The sequence below is a fragment of the Loxodonta africana genome, chromosome 8 (assembly GCF_030014295.1).
Source record: "Loxodonta africana isolate mLoxAfr1 chromosome 8, mLoxAfr1.hap2, whole genome shotgun sequence".
In the NCBI taxonomy this organism is placed as follows: domain Eukaryota; kingdom Metazoa; phylum Chordata; class Mammalia; order Proboscidea; family Elephantidae; genus Loxodonta; species Loxodonta africana.
The window spans coordinates 52,530,165-52,550,638 of record NC_087349.1 but is presented as its reverse complement, the minus strand read 5'-3'; the positions used below and the strand labels follow the sequence as shown (position 1 = coordinate 52,550,638).

The following is a 20,474-nucleotide window of genomic DNA, read 5'->3' as shown; positions in this document are numbered from 1 at the left end:
GTATACACAATGGTGCTTAAATTTAAATGTTGGGATTGATTTTTATTTATCTTGTAAAATTTTCTGCAGATTTCATTCAGCTGCAATGTGCTTCAATAACCTAGCTTCCAAATGTATATAACTTTGTAATCTTTACAAACATAATATTCCCCAGTGATGAAATCGTCATAATCTTGTTTTATAATTCAATCACTCATTGCTTATAATGCTGACTAGTGACCAAAAAAAAAAAAGTTTTTTTTTTGTTTTGATATAATTATTCACATATCTAATATCAATATATGGAGCCCTGGTGGCGCAGTAGTTAAGAGCTGTGGTGAGCTATGATTGCTAACCAAAATGTTGGCAGTTTGAATCCATCAGCCAGTCCTTGGAAACCCTATGGGGCAGTTCTACTCTGTCTTTTGGGGTGGCTATGAGTTGGAATCAACTCGATGGAGCAGGTTTGGTTTTTTGGTTTTGGTAAAATCAATACATGGGCCTTTCAATATGAATATAACAAAATACAACTCTAAAAGAACAGAATGAGTAGAACAGATTATATTAAAAAAAGGAGTTTGCATTCACAAAATTTTTATAAAATAACCAACTATTAACACAATTGCTTGTAATACATGAATAACCATCAGTCTAGAACTTAGTAAAATAGAACACATAATCATAAATAGAAGTACCATGAATTCACATATAAGCCTCTCCTCTGGGTGTTTTTAGAACAGTTTAACAGAAGTGAACCCAGTATATATATGGTTACCCATAAGTTTAGTGCATCATTGTTTCCCAGTGAGAAGTCATTTCTCTATTTACATCTTATCCACACAAATAAATATGTATTTGTATAATTATATAATCACACACACACACATTTGGTACTTGTAAAAGGAAGTAAGCTTATAATTTTCTTCAATGGGTTCTGTCAAAAATATGTTAATGTATTAATGCATAGGTATTTTAATTAATGCATTAATGCATAAATATTCAAATATTATTTATTTAAAACATCAAATGCTCAGATTACCTTCTTAGTTTAAGAATACATATATATTATGTATATATATTTCATGTTGTTGAAACCTGTTGCCATCGAGTTGATTCCAACTCATAGTGACCATGTAGGACAGAGTAGAGCTGCCCCACAGAGTTTCCAAGGAGTGTTTGGTGGATTCGAACTGCCGGCCTTTTGGTTAGCATCCATAGCTCTTAACCACTACACTGCCAGGGTTTCCATATAACATTGTGGAGAATGGGAATTACCGAACACTTAATTGTGCTCATGAGGAATCTGTTCATGGATCATGAGGCAGTTGTTTGAACAGAACAAGAGGATACTGCATTGTTTAAAGTCAGGTAAGGTGTGCATCAGGGTTGTATCCTTTCACCATACCTATTCTATCTGTATGCTGAGCAAATAATCCAAGAAGCTGGATAGTGATGACAAAGTGACCAGAAAAAATGATCATGGTTTGGTAAAAAAAGGAAAAAAGAATATCAAACATAATATTACATAGTCAGGGAGCCCTGGTGGTGCAGTGGTTAAGTGTGTAATGGCTGGTAACCAAAAGGTCGGCAGTCCGAATCCACCAGCAGCAACACATTTATTACATAATCGCATATAGTTGTTAATCCTAATTATAATTTAAATGATTCTGGTTGGAATTTGCCTATTTATGTAATATGTTTATGTAAATGTTTGTTAATGTGCCTTACATTGTGTATGAACCTACATTATAAGTTTCAAATGAATGAAGAAGAGACTTTATTTGGGTACATGGGAGTGTAGGAGTCTTTCAGAAATAAATATATGCAAAAAAGAAAAGATGATAGAGACTGTCTTAGACTGGGTTCTCTAGAGAAGCAAAACCAGTAAAGCATATAAATATATAAAAATATATTTATATTTATATAATTATATAGAGAGATTTATATCAAGGAAACAGCTCCCGGGATTGTAGAGGCTGGAACGTCCCCAGTCTGTGGCTCAGGATAGAGGCTTCTCCTGATTCATGTAGCCACAGGGGCTGGTGAACCCAAGATCAGCAGATCAGAGAGCAGGGCTCCTGTTCACAGGCTGTGAAGATCAACAAACCCCAAGATCGGCAGATAAGCTCAAGTCACAAGAACCGGAGGTCAGATGAACAGGAGGCAGCTGTAGGATCCAGAGAGGGCAAAAGCCAGAACGTCCACTTATATTTGGATGCAGACCACATGCCCAAGGAAACTCCTTTTCAACTAGTGGCTACTCACAGCAGATCCCTTCATAGGGATGATTATATATAAACACCGAGAATCACGCCCCAGCCAAGTTGACACACAATCTTAGCCATCACAGGGACAAAGTCACTGATCAATTTAGACCTATGAATGATAATCCCAGTATAAGACTCAAAGAGAATCTAATATTCTTTCAGGTTTCTTGATTGATTCCTACTCTATATTAAAAATTTCCACTGAAACTTAATATTAGAAGTTGACTATTTGTATTTTCTCATCATATGATGTTGTTCTAATATATTACTGTATAATTCTTATGTTTATAATTGCTTCATATGAAGAAAATGCAGGGCACTGATCATTCAGTTATGTATTTCAGACATAATTTATTCTTGTTTCCATGACTGTAAAAGGAAGAAAAATCCAAAGGAAGCTACATATTCTTATGAAAAAGCGTGCGATGTGGAATGGACCTAACACCTGTATTTATTCATTGTTAAGAGGGACAAAGTAAGAATGGAAGCACAAAGACATCCTTATGTTTACTTGTAAAGAGTAATCTCACCAGTGATCATAGATTTCTAATATCCGGATTGTATAGTCTAAACAACTTAAAAAAGGAGAGTATCACCTATGAATTCAATCCTTCTCCCTTTTGCAAATGAAAAAAAGGCAATAAATTTAGAAATTTTATAAGCAAAAATTCTGCTTGCCAGGATGTGAATTGAATGGTAAGAGTGAATGGGCCTTAGGCAAATACAAAAGCATAACTGCTGAGATTGTAAGTGACATTGATATAAATAACAAGTTACAGGAAGCATTATTCCTCAGATTTTAGATCTGTCAGTGAGTAAAATGGTGATTTCTAAGTAGATTATTAGTGTAAGTATTACTCTGCTTAAAAAGGAAATATCTCTGGTAAGCAGACAACCACACATACCAAAAAAAAAAAAAAACTATACAAATTTTAATGTTTACGCAAAAGCCTCATAGTAGGCAGGGAACTCAGTGGTATTGTCGTATCAATCCCCTTCATTGCTTGGCTTTCCTTTTCAGAAGGGGTTACTGAGCCTCTGCTTGTACATCTGTTAATGGAAACCATAGGAGCTCCGAAATAAGTCTAGTCTGTCTTTTAATGAAAATTTGTGTTGAAATGCTATTGCAAGATTTATCAGATATAAATATACATGTTCACATAGGGTTTGTGACCATCACTTCTCTGTCATTTTAATCTAAAGGCAAACTTTCAACCTGCTGCCGGTCTTATCATCATGCTTCAGAAAAGATACCTAGAAAAATAAATAGGCAGCCCTGAAGTTCTGAGATTTTCCTTAATGGTATTGTTGCTATAGTTACAGCTGAAATGTTATATAAAGCAAATTGCTTATTGATGGAAAAGTGCTGAGTAGAACAGCAGCATCCCTTTTCTGGGTTTTTATTGCCCTCATTTCCTCTTTGTAAGACTAATGGATTTTTAGAGGGTTGTTTTGTTTTGAACAAGCCTGATGATATAATTTTTTAAATGTATTCATTTTATTAACATGTTGTTGGGTACTAGCTGACAAATGAATATATTGGGGTATGTTCTGATCAACGTGCAGGTATTTTTTATGTACTCTTTGTTTATCTGAATTTTTCCAACTTGGGGAGACGTTACGTATGCTGGTTATCAATGTGAAAGCATTGAGTAAACATGTGATGGGTCCATAGTATGGAAAGCTTTATGAGTTTATTTAATACATTTATTAATAATAAAAAAATAAACTTATGTTTTATACCATTAGGAGATATGTATAATAGTGTACATAAAATACATTTAAAAATCACAGAAAAACAAACAGAAATGGCCTGAGAACATCCATAATGATGACTAACATGTTTTTGTTTTTCAAAGCCTATGTAAACATCTATATTTTATATTTTTCTATGTCCTAAACTCAGCAATATAATAGTAATACCTTTAATTGTTAAAGACCTGCATATATATTTATTTTCTGATTATCTCACTGACTATAAGGAAATATTGTAAGGGTAAAACCATAACTCACTTAATAGTTAACCTTGGAGGCAAAATATCCATAGTCGTGGATTCAGAAGTGCAAGTCTTATAGAAAGAGTTAATACTATACCTGACAATTCTTTTTATCTAGTAAAAGTCATGTTATGGTAGTGATATGTTATGCATTGAGTTTTTATGTAACTTCAGGAATCCTTGTTTAATATATTCCCAGACTGCTACTGGAATTGAAACATTGTTAAGTAATTAATGATGTGGCTGTTGAGTAACTAAGAGTGCTTATCACATTTTTTTGAACTTGGAACGAGAATACTTTCTAATTGACATTTCTGAATACAGTGATACAAAATCTTTGGCATTATTTTTGGTAAAGAATGTGATCGAATTGTGACCCACAGATTTTTACATCTTCTTATCTGATCATAGAGGATTTCCAAAATTGGTTTTTTGAAGCAAATTTTTCTAGTAATTGTGCTTGCAGTTGATGATATATTTGGGCCCATATTGCCCAAAATGAACTTTAGTGAATATTCATTTTACTCTTTTTAGTTATCATCAAACATTTGCCCTATTTTGCTTTTCTTAGTTCCACTTTTGATTTTACTCTGGCCTCTGTCTTTTCCCCTACTAATACTCTTGCCCTCCTTCTTAATAATAAAAAAATTAAATCTACCTGTTTAAGGAAATATAAAAATTTTAGTCTGAATATAGGTTTGTGGTTTCTCCCCCCATGTCAATTACTTATTGTTATTATAACTTCCCCTCCTTGCTGAATTTGCCGACATTCTAATCTTGGTTCTATGTCTGCAGAAAGGAGAGGAGACACACATATGAGACCACCAATTCAGCATTTTGATTTGCCTGTTTAAAAAATGCTCTGTGTGACTTACAGTTTATCAAATTCCTTATGTTCCATACTGAATTCATTTGATGTTTCTGTTAAATCCATCACATTCTTTCCATTTCCTCTAATAGTTTAGTTTCTTACTGCCACTAGGTTTAATTTCTTCCAATATAGGTAACCATACTCTGCTAGACCAGTCTTAAAATAGCAGATCTTTCTCTTTTACAGAAACTTTCACTGAATCCCAATGTATTTTACAAAGTGTCTAAGTTTCTTTATTTGGCAAAAAGTGCTACATAAGAGAGAATCTCAACTTGCCTCGTCAGCCTTATCTACCATTAATTATCCCCTTACAGGCAAGCAACGCATTTATTACTTCAATCCCATCTATTTAGCTGAATATATCTTTTTATTCGTTGCCTTTTTACATGGTTTTGCTAGTTTGCTTAAGAATTGATTGTCAGTGTAAATAGAATAAGCCTTAATCTGATGTCCTTAACTTTACACATTCACTAACTGCCAAAAAAAAAAAAAAAAAAAAAGCAGTCCATGTTTCTGTTATGTCAAATCATGACCATAAATCTTATTGGCAAAACACGGATATGTTTTGCATTCCTAATTTTTTAATTTGTCTATTTTTAGGGAAAATCTTGTAGCTCTCTTCTGAATTACCAAATGATATCTCTTCTTCTCTTTGACTTTACTTTTTTACTATATATTATTGTTATTTTGAAACATATCTTATTTCTTCTACTTGAATGTGAGTTCCTTGATGGAATAAGCCTTGCACACACACTTTCCAAATGGTACATATGCTTAATAGATATACACAAAATAGGTATATACAGAATAGGTATATGAATGAATTGTCATGTAATTATCATTATTTGACATACTAAAAATAGCAGTTTCAAAATTAATTTTGGTGACAGTTCCTCAAACCGTAAAGACAAAAGAATTAGTTTTGGCTTTATTTTTTCACACTGAAAATCAATCATGTAACCAAGTAACTAAGCATATAAAAAAATAATTTAATAAATAATGGCAAAGTAGCAGCAATCAAAAATGTTAGGTGCAACAGATGGATGGGAATTTAAGCCAAACATTTGAACTAACCAGTACGGATCTCCAGATAGGATTCTTTGTCTCTTAGATTTAAATTATTGCCTTTTCTTTGCATTGCAGACCTTAGCAATGTGTTGGGGTCATCACTGCTTGTAGGTTTACCACCTATTATTCTAAATTAGGAAAATGAAGCGTTTTATGTGACATAATAGATTAAATAGATTATACCTTTTATCCTATGATCTAAATTTCAAATGGTATAAACATAATAATAATAATGTAGTCTCTGGCTGGTGCAAGAGGTTAAGCTCTGCATTACTAACCCAAAAGTTGGCAAGTCGAATCTACCTAGAAGAACCTTGAAGGTAAAGCCTTGGCAATCTGCTTCCAAATGTCAAAGCCTTGAAAACCGTATGCAGTGTGGTTCTACTCCACCCAATTGGGGTCGGAATCAACTTAACGACAACAGCAACATAAAAATAACGAGTATACCACCTTGAAATAATCACTGCGTTTTATATTCTCAAAACATATTCCTTTTAATAATAACTGCATAACACTGACGTATGTTATAAGTAGCAAGAGATTACAACTTCGCAAGAAAAATTTATCAGTAAAATCCAGCTAAAATAACCATATTTTTCTAGTTACAAGAACTTCCAATGGACTGAAACCTGTTTCCCTGGTATTTTAAAGGTACTCTAACTTAACTTACTTACTTTAGGATATGGGCCTACTGGAATGCTCAGGAAATACCTGCATTTGATTTTTAGAATCCATGTGACAAAACAGCACAGTGGTGAAGCTGTTTGAATGTGTTTTTGTTTTAAAAAGAAGCCAAGCTCTGAATGAAAATATTCCTAAGATATGGCTCAGCCAAATAATGTTTTAAAACCATAGTACAGATTAAACTCGATTTTCTATAGGTATCATGGAACTGCCTTCTCTAGGGTCTGTTCAACACAGGAGCTGGGGCTTTTAATATTTTACATAAAGAATCAAATCAGTTTCTTTCCTGTGACTTTTATATAGAGGGAAGCCAGAGTTCACTCCAGGGCAGCTTAGACATGAGATTAAAAAGAATATTAGTATTGGGTGACCATACACACAAAAAGCAAATGAACCCATAATGCATACTAATGTTTTACAGGCAATATTTTACTGAAGTTAAATAATTGACTTTTATCTTTATGCTTTTAGATAGCAAGTAAGAGCTCTAATGGCTTACAGATTGTGAAACGGTCATAGATATTAAGCAACATTTTTAATGTCTCCAAAGAAGTTGGAAGCTGAAGTAAGGGATGAAACTTAGAGCTCTGGTAGTATTCTAGAACAATACATGATTTTTGTCTCTAAATAATTTAAGCTAAGCAACTGGAAGGTGTGAGCCAGTATGAAAAGTACTTTGAAATTGAACTTTTCCAAAGATAATGCATAATATCAATGCAATATTATTTCCATGACCCTCCAGCCCTGTGCCTGGCAGAATGAATACTCATTAAATGATAACAATTAGAAGCTACATGTACAACCTTTATTTCTTATCATAGCTGTAATATAAGAAACAAAGGTCAATATACATCAATATGGGAAGAATTCTGCAATATTATTAAACATAAACTGTGTCCTATGTGATGATTTATCATGTATTTTTAACAAAGAGTAACTTTTAGTCTTTAGTTTGCAAAAGATCATAAACATATCAACAGCAAGGAATTTTTTTTTTTTTTTGCGAAAGATTAATTTGAATGTTTATCAAAAAGCCCGATTTCTCTTTACCCACCCCTGGGATTCTGATAAAATAATTTTGGTGTGCTCCTAGGAATTTACATGTTTCAGGAGCATCTCAGTTGATTTGATTCAGGTGGTCCACAACTCACAAGTTGAGGAGCAGAGATATAAGGAAATGTTTTAGTCAGCAAATGAGAAAACTCTGGGGAAAAGATACCAAACAACAATTTGATCCTGTGAGTGCTCCTTGCCTAACTGCATGTGGAACTGTGATTTTAATGAAGCTTGAAATTATTTTCTTAATCCTAAAGCAGACACAGAATTTGCACAATGATTCTTAAATATTCTACTTACACGTGTAAAGCTCTACCCTGGTAGATAGAGCTACATTTGACACAAGTCAAGAGATAAAAAGAGAAGCTAAATTCTAAAAGAACTTTTGATTAATTGGTTGTTAAACATAAAAATCTTATGAAATCTAATAGTGTTTGAATAAATTTTTAATAGGAATACTAATTTTGAAGGCACTAACTTAAAAACAATTTTACTTGAAACAAATGCATGCTTTTCTCCCCCAAAATGGGTGTTACCCTGGGTCCATCTTTAATACAATTTTTCTTTTCTTTATTTTTTTTTATGGTGAGGACCGTGAGTTGCTAGTCTCTAGAGATTTCTTGTAAACTTTTTATAAATCATTATTTCCTTATTTTAAAAAACCAGTAACTCAACTCTGTATACAAGAAAAAAAAAATGCTAAATTTTAACTTGGTAAATGCACCAAAACAGATACATTATATTTATTCTATTCATTGCTATTTTATTTGCAGATTCAAGAATGGCTTTGTTTAAATTGCCAAACCCAGAGAGCGATGTCAGGACAGTTTGCAGATGTGGGCAAAATGCCATCTTCACAGTTGGGACCAGTAGCATCTTCTATGCCTACGCCTACAGAGCAACCATCTCAGAAAAAAGTGATAGCTGCCCAAGTAAAAGACAAAAAGAAAGAACAGGAAGTAAAAAGAGAAGCTGAAAAAGTAAAAGAACCATCAATTGAAACAATTCGCCCCAAAGCAAGCACTGATCAAAAACAGGAAGAGAGTAAGCTAGAGAAATGCAAAACTCCAGCCCCAGAAGAAAAAAAGCCACTCCCTGAAGAAAAAAAGCCACTCCCTGAAGGAAAAAAACCACTCCCTGATGAAAAAAAGCCACTCCCTGAAGGAAAAAAGCTACTCCCTGAAGGAAAAAAACCACTCCCTGAAGGAAAAAAACCACTCCCTGAAGAAAAAAAGTCAAGACCTGAAGACAAAAAGCCACATCTTGAAGAAAAAAAGCCAACTGCCAAAGACAAAAAGCCAGCCTCTGAAGACAAAAAATTATCTCCAGAACTAAAAACATCAGTTCTACAGGAGAAACAGAAACATGACTTACTTAAAACTCAGGCACAAATTGCTGAAGAAAAGCTCCAAGTCAGAGTGGCTCCAAAGGCGGTGCAAGAAGAGAAACAACCACAGACGAAGATGGAAGATTTACCATCTGACAAAAGTCAGGGTTTGCATAAGGGAGATGATGAAACAACCCAAAAAATAAAAGAACAGACAAAAGCAACATGCATAGCAAAATCTGATCAGGTGGAAACTAGGAAAGAAAAAACAGTAAGTTATGTTTTCTTAACTTTGCACAGCCTCACATATGTAATTTATTGATTTTTTTTTGCCCAAGCACACAAATTGCTTAATGGTAATTAAGTGAAAATGAATGGCCTTTTCAGAGAAGTATAACAATCGTTTGTTGTAATGAAGAACGTTGGCCTCTTGAGAGATTAGTTCATCAAATTTACATAAAACATAGCTGTAAAATGTATTTTTCTGTCTGTTATGCCTATCTAATAATTTATCAAAATCATATAGTGTGATAAATCAGTGTTTCTTACAATTTTAAATTATTCTTCCCCCCACCCTCCCCACTGGGAACATAAAATTGGTATCTGCCTTTAACATAAAATAGTTTGTGTCTGTATAAGTTTCTATCCACTTAGCAACTTGGTTACCCAAGAGACATCAAGTCTCTTCGAACTTTAAGCCTTTTAAGGTATGGTCGGCCATAAAATGGCTTAAATAATTGTGATTGCCAAAAAAAAAAAAAAAAAAAAAAACTGTAGCTAAAATTTAGAACAAAAATTATTTTAAAATTTACTATTTATTTTAAATAGTTTACTAAGTATTTAGCATGATTGTGATTTTAGCATACTGGGCTCTATTATGAGTTTTGTTCAATGCGTTTAATATTAAGGATTACTTATAATGCAAGCATAATCTGTAATATATACACACATACATATTTACATGCATACATATATATATACACTTTGCTTTTTCTTTAGTGAAAACTTTTAAGAGTATCCCATATTAACCAATGTTTGCATAAGCAATTATGTCGTTTGTAGAGTAATTGATTTTTTAGAACTGGAATAAATCTTACATCATATCTAGCTGACATTTTAATTCACAGGTGAAGCAATGACTTGCAGGGATATTAAATGATATTTTAATATTAGAGCTCTAACTAGAACTTATAACCCATTCTTCTGACTCTGGTTCACTTGGTTTTTTTGTTTGTTTACTGTTTTAATAACAAGTTTACTAACCCACCTCTAGGAGCTCTGGTGGCACAGTGTGTAAGTGCTCAGCTGCTCAGCTGCTAACTGAAGGGTCAGTTGCTCCATGGGAGAAGGATGTGGCAATCTGCTTCCTAAAAGATTTACAGCCTTGGAAACCCTGTGGAGCAGTTCTACTCTGTTCTATAGGTTCTCGCTATGAGTTGGAATCAACTCTTCCTTTGTTATTTGAATGAATCTTAAGTATTAAATAAAGCAGCTGCCTGTATGTTCTTCATTCTAATTCGTGAATCTAGCCAACACCACTGTCCTACCACCCACCCCCCAATGCTTCTGGCTACCATTTTGCAGAACTTGATAGTTTTTATCATTTCCTCCTTTTTGAAACTGCTCTTAGCTTCCCTGACCCTGCTTTCTCCTTCTGTTTTGTCTTTCTAATAAGCCACGACTTTGACTGTCTTCATGAGTTTTCGTTTTTCTTTTAGTCTCCAAACAGTGGTGTTGTCCTTTGAGTTCTGTGTTCTTCCCTTTAGGATGTCTTCCATGAGTAATTAATAAACCCACTTGTATACTTCCTGCCCCTCTTCTGAGTGTCAGCGCTGCATTTTTGAGTACAGTAGATAATTACACTTCAAAGCCTCAAAGTAAACTCAAATTCAACGATTCAAATTCCAAAGGTCTTATATACTTTTCAATAGAAGGATTTTCTACTTCTGACTTTCTGATAATGACACCATCATTCACCCAGTGGCTAGTGTCTTCATCACTAATCTTCAGAGTAATCTGAGGTTTCTTCTAACCTGTCCTTTGTTTTCCACATCTGATTTTTCACACTCCTATCCCTTTTTTTTTTTTTTCTATTCCTAAGGAAAGTACCCTACTTATGGCATTTATGACCATTCTGCAATAATTTGAGTAATATAGTTCCTGATCACCATGCCTTCTATTTCTTACCTCTTTGGTATAGAGTTATCAGGTCATTTTTCGCCAGGGTTTGGATAATTTGACTCCATCACTTGGATATTTCTAATAACTCTCTATTCCTTTTTAAATATAAGTTAAACAACAAGTCTCCAAGTATGTTGGTCATGCACCCCATCAATACTTACATTTTGCAACCTAAAACTGTATACATTTTTTAATTTATACATTGAATATGTGCACTGTTTTACTAATATATTATTTGTAGTATAAAACATTCACAAAGAATAGAAAATAAAAATCTATGAAATACACAAAATGATATTGTATTTATTTAACTATAAATATTTTGATCACATTGAAACATGATTAAAAATAGTATCTTTGAGAGTATTGGCTACAATATTTTTGAAACTCTTGTTCTATAACATTAGAGTTGTTTGAAATACTGCTTATTCATTAAGCTCATTTTGGTATTTTGACATGTAGTTTTAATGGCTATAATATTAGAAAAAGTTAATCCACAGGATATACCAGAAATGGAAGAAGTGGATGAAAGATTGCAAAGATTTGCCAAAGTCCTGCTACCTGACTAACAAGTATGGAGTTAAAAACTAATCATGAAAAAAATTGTGGAAATTCCACAAATGATAATCTCCCTTAATACCAATCATTTGTTCTTGCTAACTCATTAAAAAATGTGGTGTTTTAAAGCCCACTGAAGTTCTTAATCTAAAAGATTCTTAAAGAGATTACAATATTCTGTTTAAAAGTTTTAAAATGAGTAGATATGACAGCTTTTAAAGGTGACATGTCATTTTAAGAAGCATAATCACATTATGATTTCCAGATATCTACCTTCAAAGGGCTGTTTCCACGTCATCATATTCGTGAAAAGGCAGTATTTATTTACTTCCTAATTACCTATCAGGCATCACGTTTTTTTTTATCACGTTACTCATAACCAGTGTTTATTTTCTTTCTAAATATCTGATAAATAGCATACTGTCAGTAACCACTTTGTCATCACCAAAAAGTTAAACAACTTTGGATTTCTTCTGTTTTTGTTTAAAAATAATTAAATCTTCACATTTTACAGCTATGTTAAGTAATTTTCCATGAAATATTTGCTGAACCTCTGTGGTTAAAATAGTTTCATACTTATTTCCCATCTTATACAAAATATTAAAAATATTCTTCAAAATATAAAAGTCTTCTTAGTATATGATATAACACATCAGTAGCATCCTGAGGCACTGTGTCCAATTCTGGCTTACTTATAATAGATGCAGTAAATGAATTTGCTATCTCTCTAAACTTAACCAATATTAAAAAAAAAATAATTTTAATCAGGTAAGCCACTCACCGGGATTTTTTTCATTAAAAAAATTATATGTACATATACACATACATATATATGTACATATGTAAATATATACGTTTATTAAATAAGTCAATACTGAGACTTTTTTTTTTCTTTAGGGACTCACACAATGGTAATTTTTAAAGTATTTTATTATTAAAACAGAAATAATGAATACTTTTTTTTTTTTATAAGCTAACGTGTTAGAAATATCTGCACTTTGATTCTACTATTACCAAACCTTCCCCTACTTAAAATTTGTTCTACTCTTCCAGCTCCCGAAACCTTCCTAAATTACTTCTTTATTCCTTCCAACAATATTTTCTGCAAAGGAATGCAGTTAGGTTTGCCACCATATTGTTTTCCACATTACTTTAGCCTTTTTTTCATAGCAGAAATGACTAGTGTTCTCCCAATGGTGTATGACTTTTTTTGACTTTTACTATTAAATAAGAAAACTCTAAGAACATTCTAAATGTTTATTATTCATTTTAGTGAAAATTTGTAAAGCACTATAATACTCATTTGCTAAAAATTATAGAGGTTTATGATGGTGTCATGTCATTGGTTATAACTCCAAAGCATGTTATGTGTTTAGAGGATTTATTTGTGATAATGATATAAATATAAATTTCAAATAATTTTCTTGATAATGTCAAACATTTTGACCAGCTTCTTGTCAAGCTGAATTAAACTGGTCATCATTTTTTTACCTTGTAATGCTGTTGATGAAAAGCTTGTAACAATATGATAGCTTCCATTTCTTTATTAATGTGTATATACATGTGTGTCTTATATGTGTATTTCTTACATTGTAAGTATTATCTTTAACACATAATTTCTTTGCAGGAATCTTTTTTATGCAATTTATCTGAAAGTTGGTTTAGTTTAAAAATATAGGCTACAAATCTGCCTAAGTCAACAATAAGCTGTAATTCACTAAAAGTGAGCAAATGAAGTAATGATGGCCTCATTGTAATTTCTTCTCATGGTAAAACTCCCAGTTTTCTCCCAGGATTCCTCACAGAACCTGTGACCAACTGACATAAGTGAGAATACTTGTGCCAGTATACTTATTAAAATTAGTAAAAATTTAATTTCTTTCCTATGTCAGAGAAAAAGTCAATACAATAAAAATCCTCATGTTTTCTTGCTGTTTATTAGATCATCTTGCATATCTACCAAGTACCTGAAACCCACTGCAGAGACCCCTGTCTAAATGGCTTAGCTTGGCTCTCTCAATTCTCTGAAATCTGACCCAAATAAACTTTCAGTCATCCCTTAATGTACCCCACTAGTAAGAAATAAAAAAAAAAAAAAAACAACTGAATGTGACTATGTGTGACTCCTAGCCATAGCTTGGTACTTTCTCCCTTTTGATCCTTTACTCTGGAAGCATCCTCAATGTCCACTGACACTCAGCCCTCATGTTTCCCTATCAGAAGATCCTACCTGGACTTCCAGGTCACTCAGATAGCACCTCTTCCATGAACCTACATGATTTTCCCTTGTGGCAGGTACATTTCCTGCTGCTAAACTCCCTACTGAAATTTTAGATTGGTTTTCATTTAAATTCAAAATAATATTCTTAAATTACTTCTTACTATATTCTAGGCACTGAGTTAAGTCCTTTCTAACCATACAACTAATTGATGAGGTAGATATTACCTATCTGTTTCACAGGTGGGGAAACTAAAGTGCTGTGTTGAAGATCACAGAGCTAGATGGCCCCAGATCTAGGATTATAGTCCAGTTATGAAGAGCTATGTTCCTAACCACTACACATGATACTTTTTTTTCTCTATGATACATTTAGCACACTGCCCTTTTATTATTAAAATTATTTGTCTCTTAGCAGCTCCCACTATAATCCCAAATACTTGGTGCAATTTTTTACTTACATGTTTTATATTTTTTTACTCATTTATGTGTTATCTGTGTCATTCATATTATTACTATATGGTGTTTGGATTTCTTTGTTGTCACATCATTTTGTCTCTCCATCCATTCCTATCTTCAAAATATGTTTGTTGAATGGAATTAAACTTTATTCTGAAGTGGAATAAACAATTTGAAAGGTACATGCTTTTTTAGTTTAATATTTTAGAATTTTGTTACAATAATTTTTCTTTTTACCTGTGTTTAAACAAAACACAATAAAACCTGAGAAAGATAGAGGTGTGTAAACCAGAAACCTGTCAGAGAAGGAAAACTGAAATATTGTCCACTAAAACGAGCGATAGAAAAGTAGCAAGACTGTTAAAGGCGGAAAGCTTCTGAGACCAGGAAAAACAAGGCAGTCCTGTCGAATTCCAGCTCTCACAGGTTTTACTGCACTATTGAAGTCTACATCTCATATAACAGTATGATTCAAACACTGCAGCTCTCCTGATAGAGCCCAAAATTTGAACACCGTTTGTTTTGTGTGTACTTTTATTGCTGGTTAAAGTATTATTGCTGCTAAATCCAGGGCTTAGTATTTGGTTATATGGAGCTCTTCTGTATGACAGCTGCCTAAACATATAGGATGGAAAGAATTAGGTTCTCTGTATTAAAAGAATTCCTGTATTAGGGTGCTTCGGTGGGAGTACCCATTCTTTCTCTGTAGACTCAGTGAATTTTACAGATTTAATCCTTGTATCCAAGTTTGCAACACTCAGACCAGCAATCCTTGCTGACCCAAACCTTGTATAAATGTCTAAAGATTGTTCACTTGTTGTTGCTGCTTTTAATTTTGGTCCATCAAAAATAGATTACTTTGGGAAAACTTAAACAAATACTTTAATGTTATATTTTTTCTTTGTACAATTTTATATTTCACCTAGAATTCAGTTCTTAAGCCCAATAATATTTGAAAAACTTTTGTCTGCCTTCAATGTGAAGGGCTAGATTTCAACATTTGTGAAAAGGGACAGAACTAAGTTCGTCAGGGCAGACGTGTCTTAGCATATTCTCCACTACTGATGAAGTTGTGAAGATATGCCACCGTGGGAAGAGCTTCAGGTGGGGCTTAGTGCATCACTGCCTGTCTCTGACAGGTCCACAGTACAATACGTGGCAGTGGAATACTGGGGAAAAAAGCTAGTGGAATTCTTCAGCCACTGCTTTTAGTTCGTGAGTAAAAAATAAGTTCTAAGCCACTAGAGATTTTGAGAAACTGTTTCATCAGCTCAGATTAGAAAGACTCAGGTAGCTATAATTTCCTATGTGGGAAAAGTGAATACATAATGAAAATAAAAGTGTAATAGAGTCTAATACAAAATGTACTTTTAAAATCAGGGAAAGTGTGTCCCTCAGGGGAACTGAAAAATAACATTGCTATTTAAAATAAATGTCTGCTTAAATTATGGCTGTTCTCACTCACTGCCTACATCAGAAACGGCAAACAAATTCCTGTGCAAAGAGTAGATATTTAGAAGTTTATTCATATGTAAGCATTTCAGAGGTCATTCTAAATTGTATTACATGTAAAAAGTGAAAGGAATAATAAATAGCACCAACTCCTACTTACCTGTTCAAATGAGAATGATGCATAAATAAAAGTCAGCAGTATTTACACAAATATGTGTATGTGTGTGAGTGTACTATAGATATATAATTTTAGAAAGAACTATTTGAATCTATTCCTGTCATTAAACCTTAACATGTTACTTAGTAGCTTCATAGTCTTTTTTAAAAAAGTGCACAACCACATGTTTTTTATGTAACTGAGAGAAAACTCCCAATCTTTTACCCCTGGAGGTAGAGAAACACAGGAGAAAGTGAGCCCAATTATTCAGCTTTCACATGAATCCTCTGATTAAATTTCTCTAGATTTAAAGCCCTCCAGACACGATTTGAAGATCAAATAATTAAAGTAAACAAGACCCTACTTTTACACAGTGCATTTTGTGTTCTTCTCTGTTTCATCCATTCTCTTATTTGGTCCAATTATTGAGTTCTTAAGAAACATTGTTAATAAAGCAGTGGTATGTGGTGTTAAATCTGTATAGAGCCATTAAGTTGCCTGGGTACTGTTGTGCTAGTACTGTCACCCAGATATCTCACAAAGGCGAGTGGATAGCCACAGGAAGGAAGGGAAAGAAGGGAAGGAGGGAAGAAAGAGGCCCAACTAATCAGTGCCTCAGCCTGTGGATCTCTGTAAAGGGAGAACAGGTTTTTTTTTTTTTTTTCTGATTTTAGCAGCAACAAATAGAAGATGAATATGTAGGTGCCTTAATTCAGAGAGGCAAAGGGCCTGGTTAGTATGTGATCTGAAGGTTACAAACTAACACTGTAATGAAGAAGCAGAAGGACACTTACCTCTGCCAGCGGACTTTACACCTAAGCTAATAAGTGTCAGAAAAATTAACATTTTTGAGTATTTTCAATATATCATAGAAAAATAAGTACATGACCCATTGTTCCTTCTGATCAGTTCAGCCAAATGTCCATTGGTCAGCTTACCTAATTTCCTTATTAACCACTCCAGTCATTTTTTCTGGACCCACCAGCCTGTAGAGCAAAATCTTTGCAAGCTTGCCACCTCATAACGTGGAAGAGGAAGCGTCATTTAGGAAAGAAATCATCATAGCATCACCATAGGTTGAATCCTACGATGAGTGTGGAGAGAAGAGATCAGGAAATGAGTGACAGGAGGGAGAAGTGGGTAGGATATAGTACTGTGAAGAAATAAAAAATATGAACACATGGAGAAAAGGAGTATAAGAGGGGTTGTAGGGTAGGCATTTTTATATTTATGTTTACTAGTCTTCTGTCTAATGTCTCTTAATTTCCTTTGTTACATTATGTATGTCTGGTCCTAATCTTACTTTGGTAAAATGTCAGTAGAACTTTCAGATTCCATTGTATAAAGCTATAATTTCTCTTTTATACTCAACAAATTGTTGCATATAGTAATAGTCACATTTCCTACATGTATGTATAGTTTTTTACATTGTTATGTTTTACTATTTTTTTACTATGATTTTTTAAAATAATATTGTGCTTTCAGTGAAAGTTTACACAGCAAATTAGGTTCCCATTTGACAATTTGTCTACAAATTATTCAGTGACATTAGTTACATTTTTCGCAGTGAGTCAACATTCTCTTTAATTGCATTCTGGTTGTCCCATTATTGTTACATTTTATAATATATGCAGATACAAAATAAAGAATGCAAATGAGACTAGAAAAATTTTATTATGAAAGATCATTTTCTTGACCTTTTTTTCACAAGGAGCTTAGGTATCTGGCTCCCTGTATTGATGGTGTTTACTGTGATTTAGTGACATGCAATTTAGTGACATGCAGATGGGGCTTGGGTAATGAAAAGCAGACAGGGAAGGATATAGAAAGCATATTGTACTCAACAAATGTATTCTGGCATTACCTGGACATGTGAAGAGATAGGAATGACCCTCCACACTATCCACAAAGGTTTTATTTGAAGGCTACTTTACCTGTTCTTGTCTCTCTGATGTGTAGTTCTCAAGAGAAAGCAGTCAAAATGAACTGGGTGCTCATCAGCCATGCCACCATAGTCTCACAACTGCAGATAAGTAATCCTGTTCTGGAAAGACATCCATAGTGGCCCAGGACAGTTAATTCTTGGTATACCAAAGAGTAGGCATTGCTTTCTATACTAAAGTGGGTATGAATATATCAGATTGTCTTTTGAAATTGAGCATGTTGTGAATTCAACAAAAGCATTTTACTCTATAATGTACTCTTGGAATATCTTTAACCATAGAGAATAAAGATGTCATCTTAGTTTCTTAGCGATGTTATAACAGAAATAACACAAGTGGGTGGCTTTAAAGAAGGGAAATTTAATTTCTTACAGTAAGAAGCTAAAGTCAGAATTCAGGGCACTGACTCTAGGGGAAGGATCTCTTTCTGTCAGTTCTAGGGGAAGATACTTGTCCCCTTCAGAGTCTGACATTCCTTGATTCCCTGACAATTCTCATGTGGCATCTATTTCCCCTTTCCCTGTCTCCCCTCCCCCCATCCTGCTGTTTGTATTTGCTTTTCTCTGTGTCTGTGCTACTCCTTATAACCCAGAAGTGATTAGGTTTAGGACACACCCCACACTGATAAATGGACTCATTAACATAACAAAACCTTATTCCCAGTGGAATTACATCCCCAGGTTTAGGGGTTAGGATCCCAACACATATTTTAACCAAAAAAAAAAAAAACCCGTTGCCGTCGAGTCGATTCCAACTCATAGCAACCCTATAGACTTGATATTCATTTCAGTATATATCTGTTATGGATTGAATTATGTCATCCTAAAATATGTGTTCATATGTGTGTTGTGAACATATGTTTTAGGAGGATGTAATTCAATCCATACAGATATATATTGAAATGAGTATCAAGCCAACAGCATTTATATATAAGAACTCTGTAGTAAAAAAAGCAAAAAGGAAAAAGAAGAAAAAAAACACAATTTTTTTTTTTGGCATATTTTTGTACAACCTGGCATCAGTTGAATTGGACTATAGGAGGTCAAAGGAGCCTATACCCACATATCTACTGAAATGCCGAGATAGTTCAAAATACAGACTTAGTGAAATCGAAGTGGCCTCCTAAGCCAGAGTCAGAGGTAGAGCTCTTCCTCTGGTCCCTTCATTCCATAAGGCTGGAGGGCTATTGTGATACTTTCCTCTCAACATGGAATCTGATTAGATCAAAAAAAAAATCAGTTGGGTTTTATTTTGCTCTGCACCATAGGCATTTCAATGCAGACTTATGTAAACAATCTCTGTATTTACTATTTTCGTTTAAGATCTCTGATTCTTGAACTAAAATTGTTGCCATGGGCTCATCACAGCCTAAAGAATTCAGCAAGGTTAAGGCTATGGTGTGCTTGCTGAGCTTCTCTGTTGCCTCCTGACCTACCCAAAAAAACCAAACATGTTGCTGTCGAGTTGATTCTGACTCATAGCAACCCTATAAAACCCATGCTTCCACTCATGAAAAGTTAGTTTAGTTATTGTACTGCTTGAAGAGAGCTGACATTTAAATAGCGCGAAGATAAATAATTCACTAAGTATTTTGAAAATCAGAAGACATTTATGAGTGATATTTGTGAAATGCCTTTGAGGTGGAATGCTGAAAATATGTTCAATAAACAACTCCACAAAACAATAGCTATATTTTTCTCTTTAGCTGAAGTGAAGAGTCAGACCAGTTGTTGCATAACTTTTTTTAAAGTTTACAATTTCTAAACATTGATTCCAATGTTATAGGATTGATATAGGATAAAAAAAAAATTTTTTTATAGGGTAATAATTTTAAGAATACCAAGCATATATAGTATTTTAGAGCTTTCAGAGTATCTTGTAAAGCAGTCTCTTATTTGAATCACTCAGAAATCCTTTGAGGTAGATGGGGCATTTATCATTAGGGCCATATTACCTGATTGTTTTTGTTAAGAAAAAATTCCCAACATCCTGAAAACTTGTAGCCAGATACGAAGTTCATCCTCTGATTCTTTTTTTTTTTTTTTTTTTTGCCCCCTCACCCCCATGGGCTTTACCTAACCATATAATCCAAAAGTATTACTCGTGGTAATGGCAGGGTTTTCATTAAATTTTTTTCCTCACAATTTGAACTCCATCCTAGAGTCAGTGTACTTAGAAAGACGATCATATTTTTTAAAGACTGGTATTTCAGTGTAAAAAGATAGAGTATAAATGGAATAAAATCAAATGTCCTTCA

General features: G+C 33.7%; 1 protein-coding gene across 1 annotated transcript in view; it reads left to right on the top strand.

Moving 5' to 3' along the window:
- Positions 1 to 8,737: 8,737 nt before the first annotated feature.
- LOC111749764 (protein piccolo-like) overlaps positions 8,738 to 20,474 on the top strand; it is a 74,328-nt gene continuing 62,591 nt past the window's right edge. Inside the window, 1 exon segment of the mRNA XM_064290402.1 lies at positions 8,738 to 9,520. Within this exon segment, the coding sequence (XP_064146472.1) occupies positions 8,738 to 9,520 (783 nt within the window).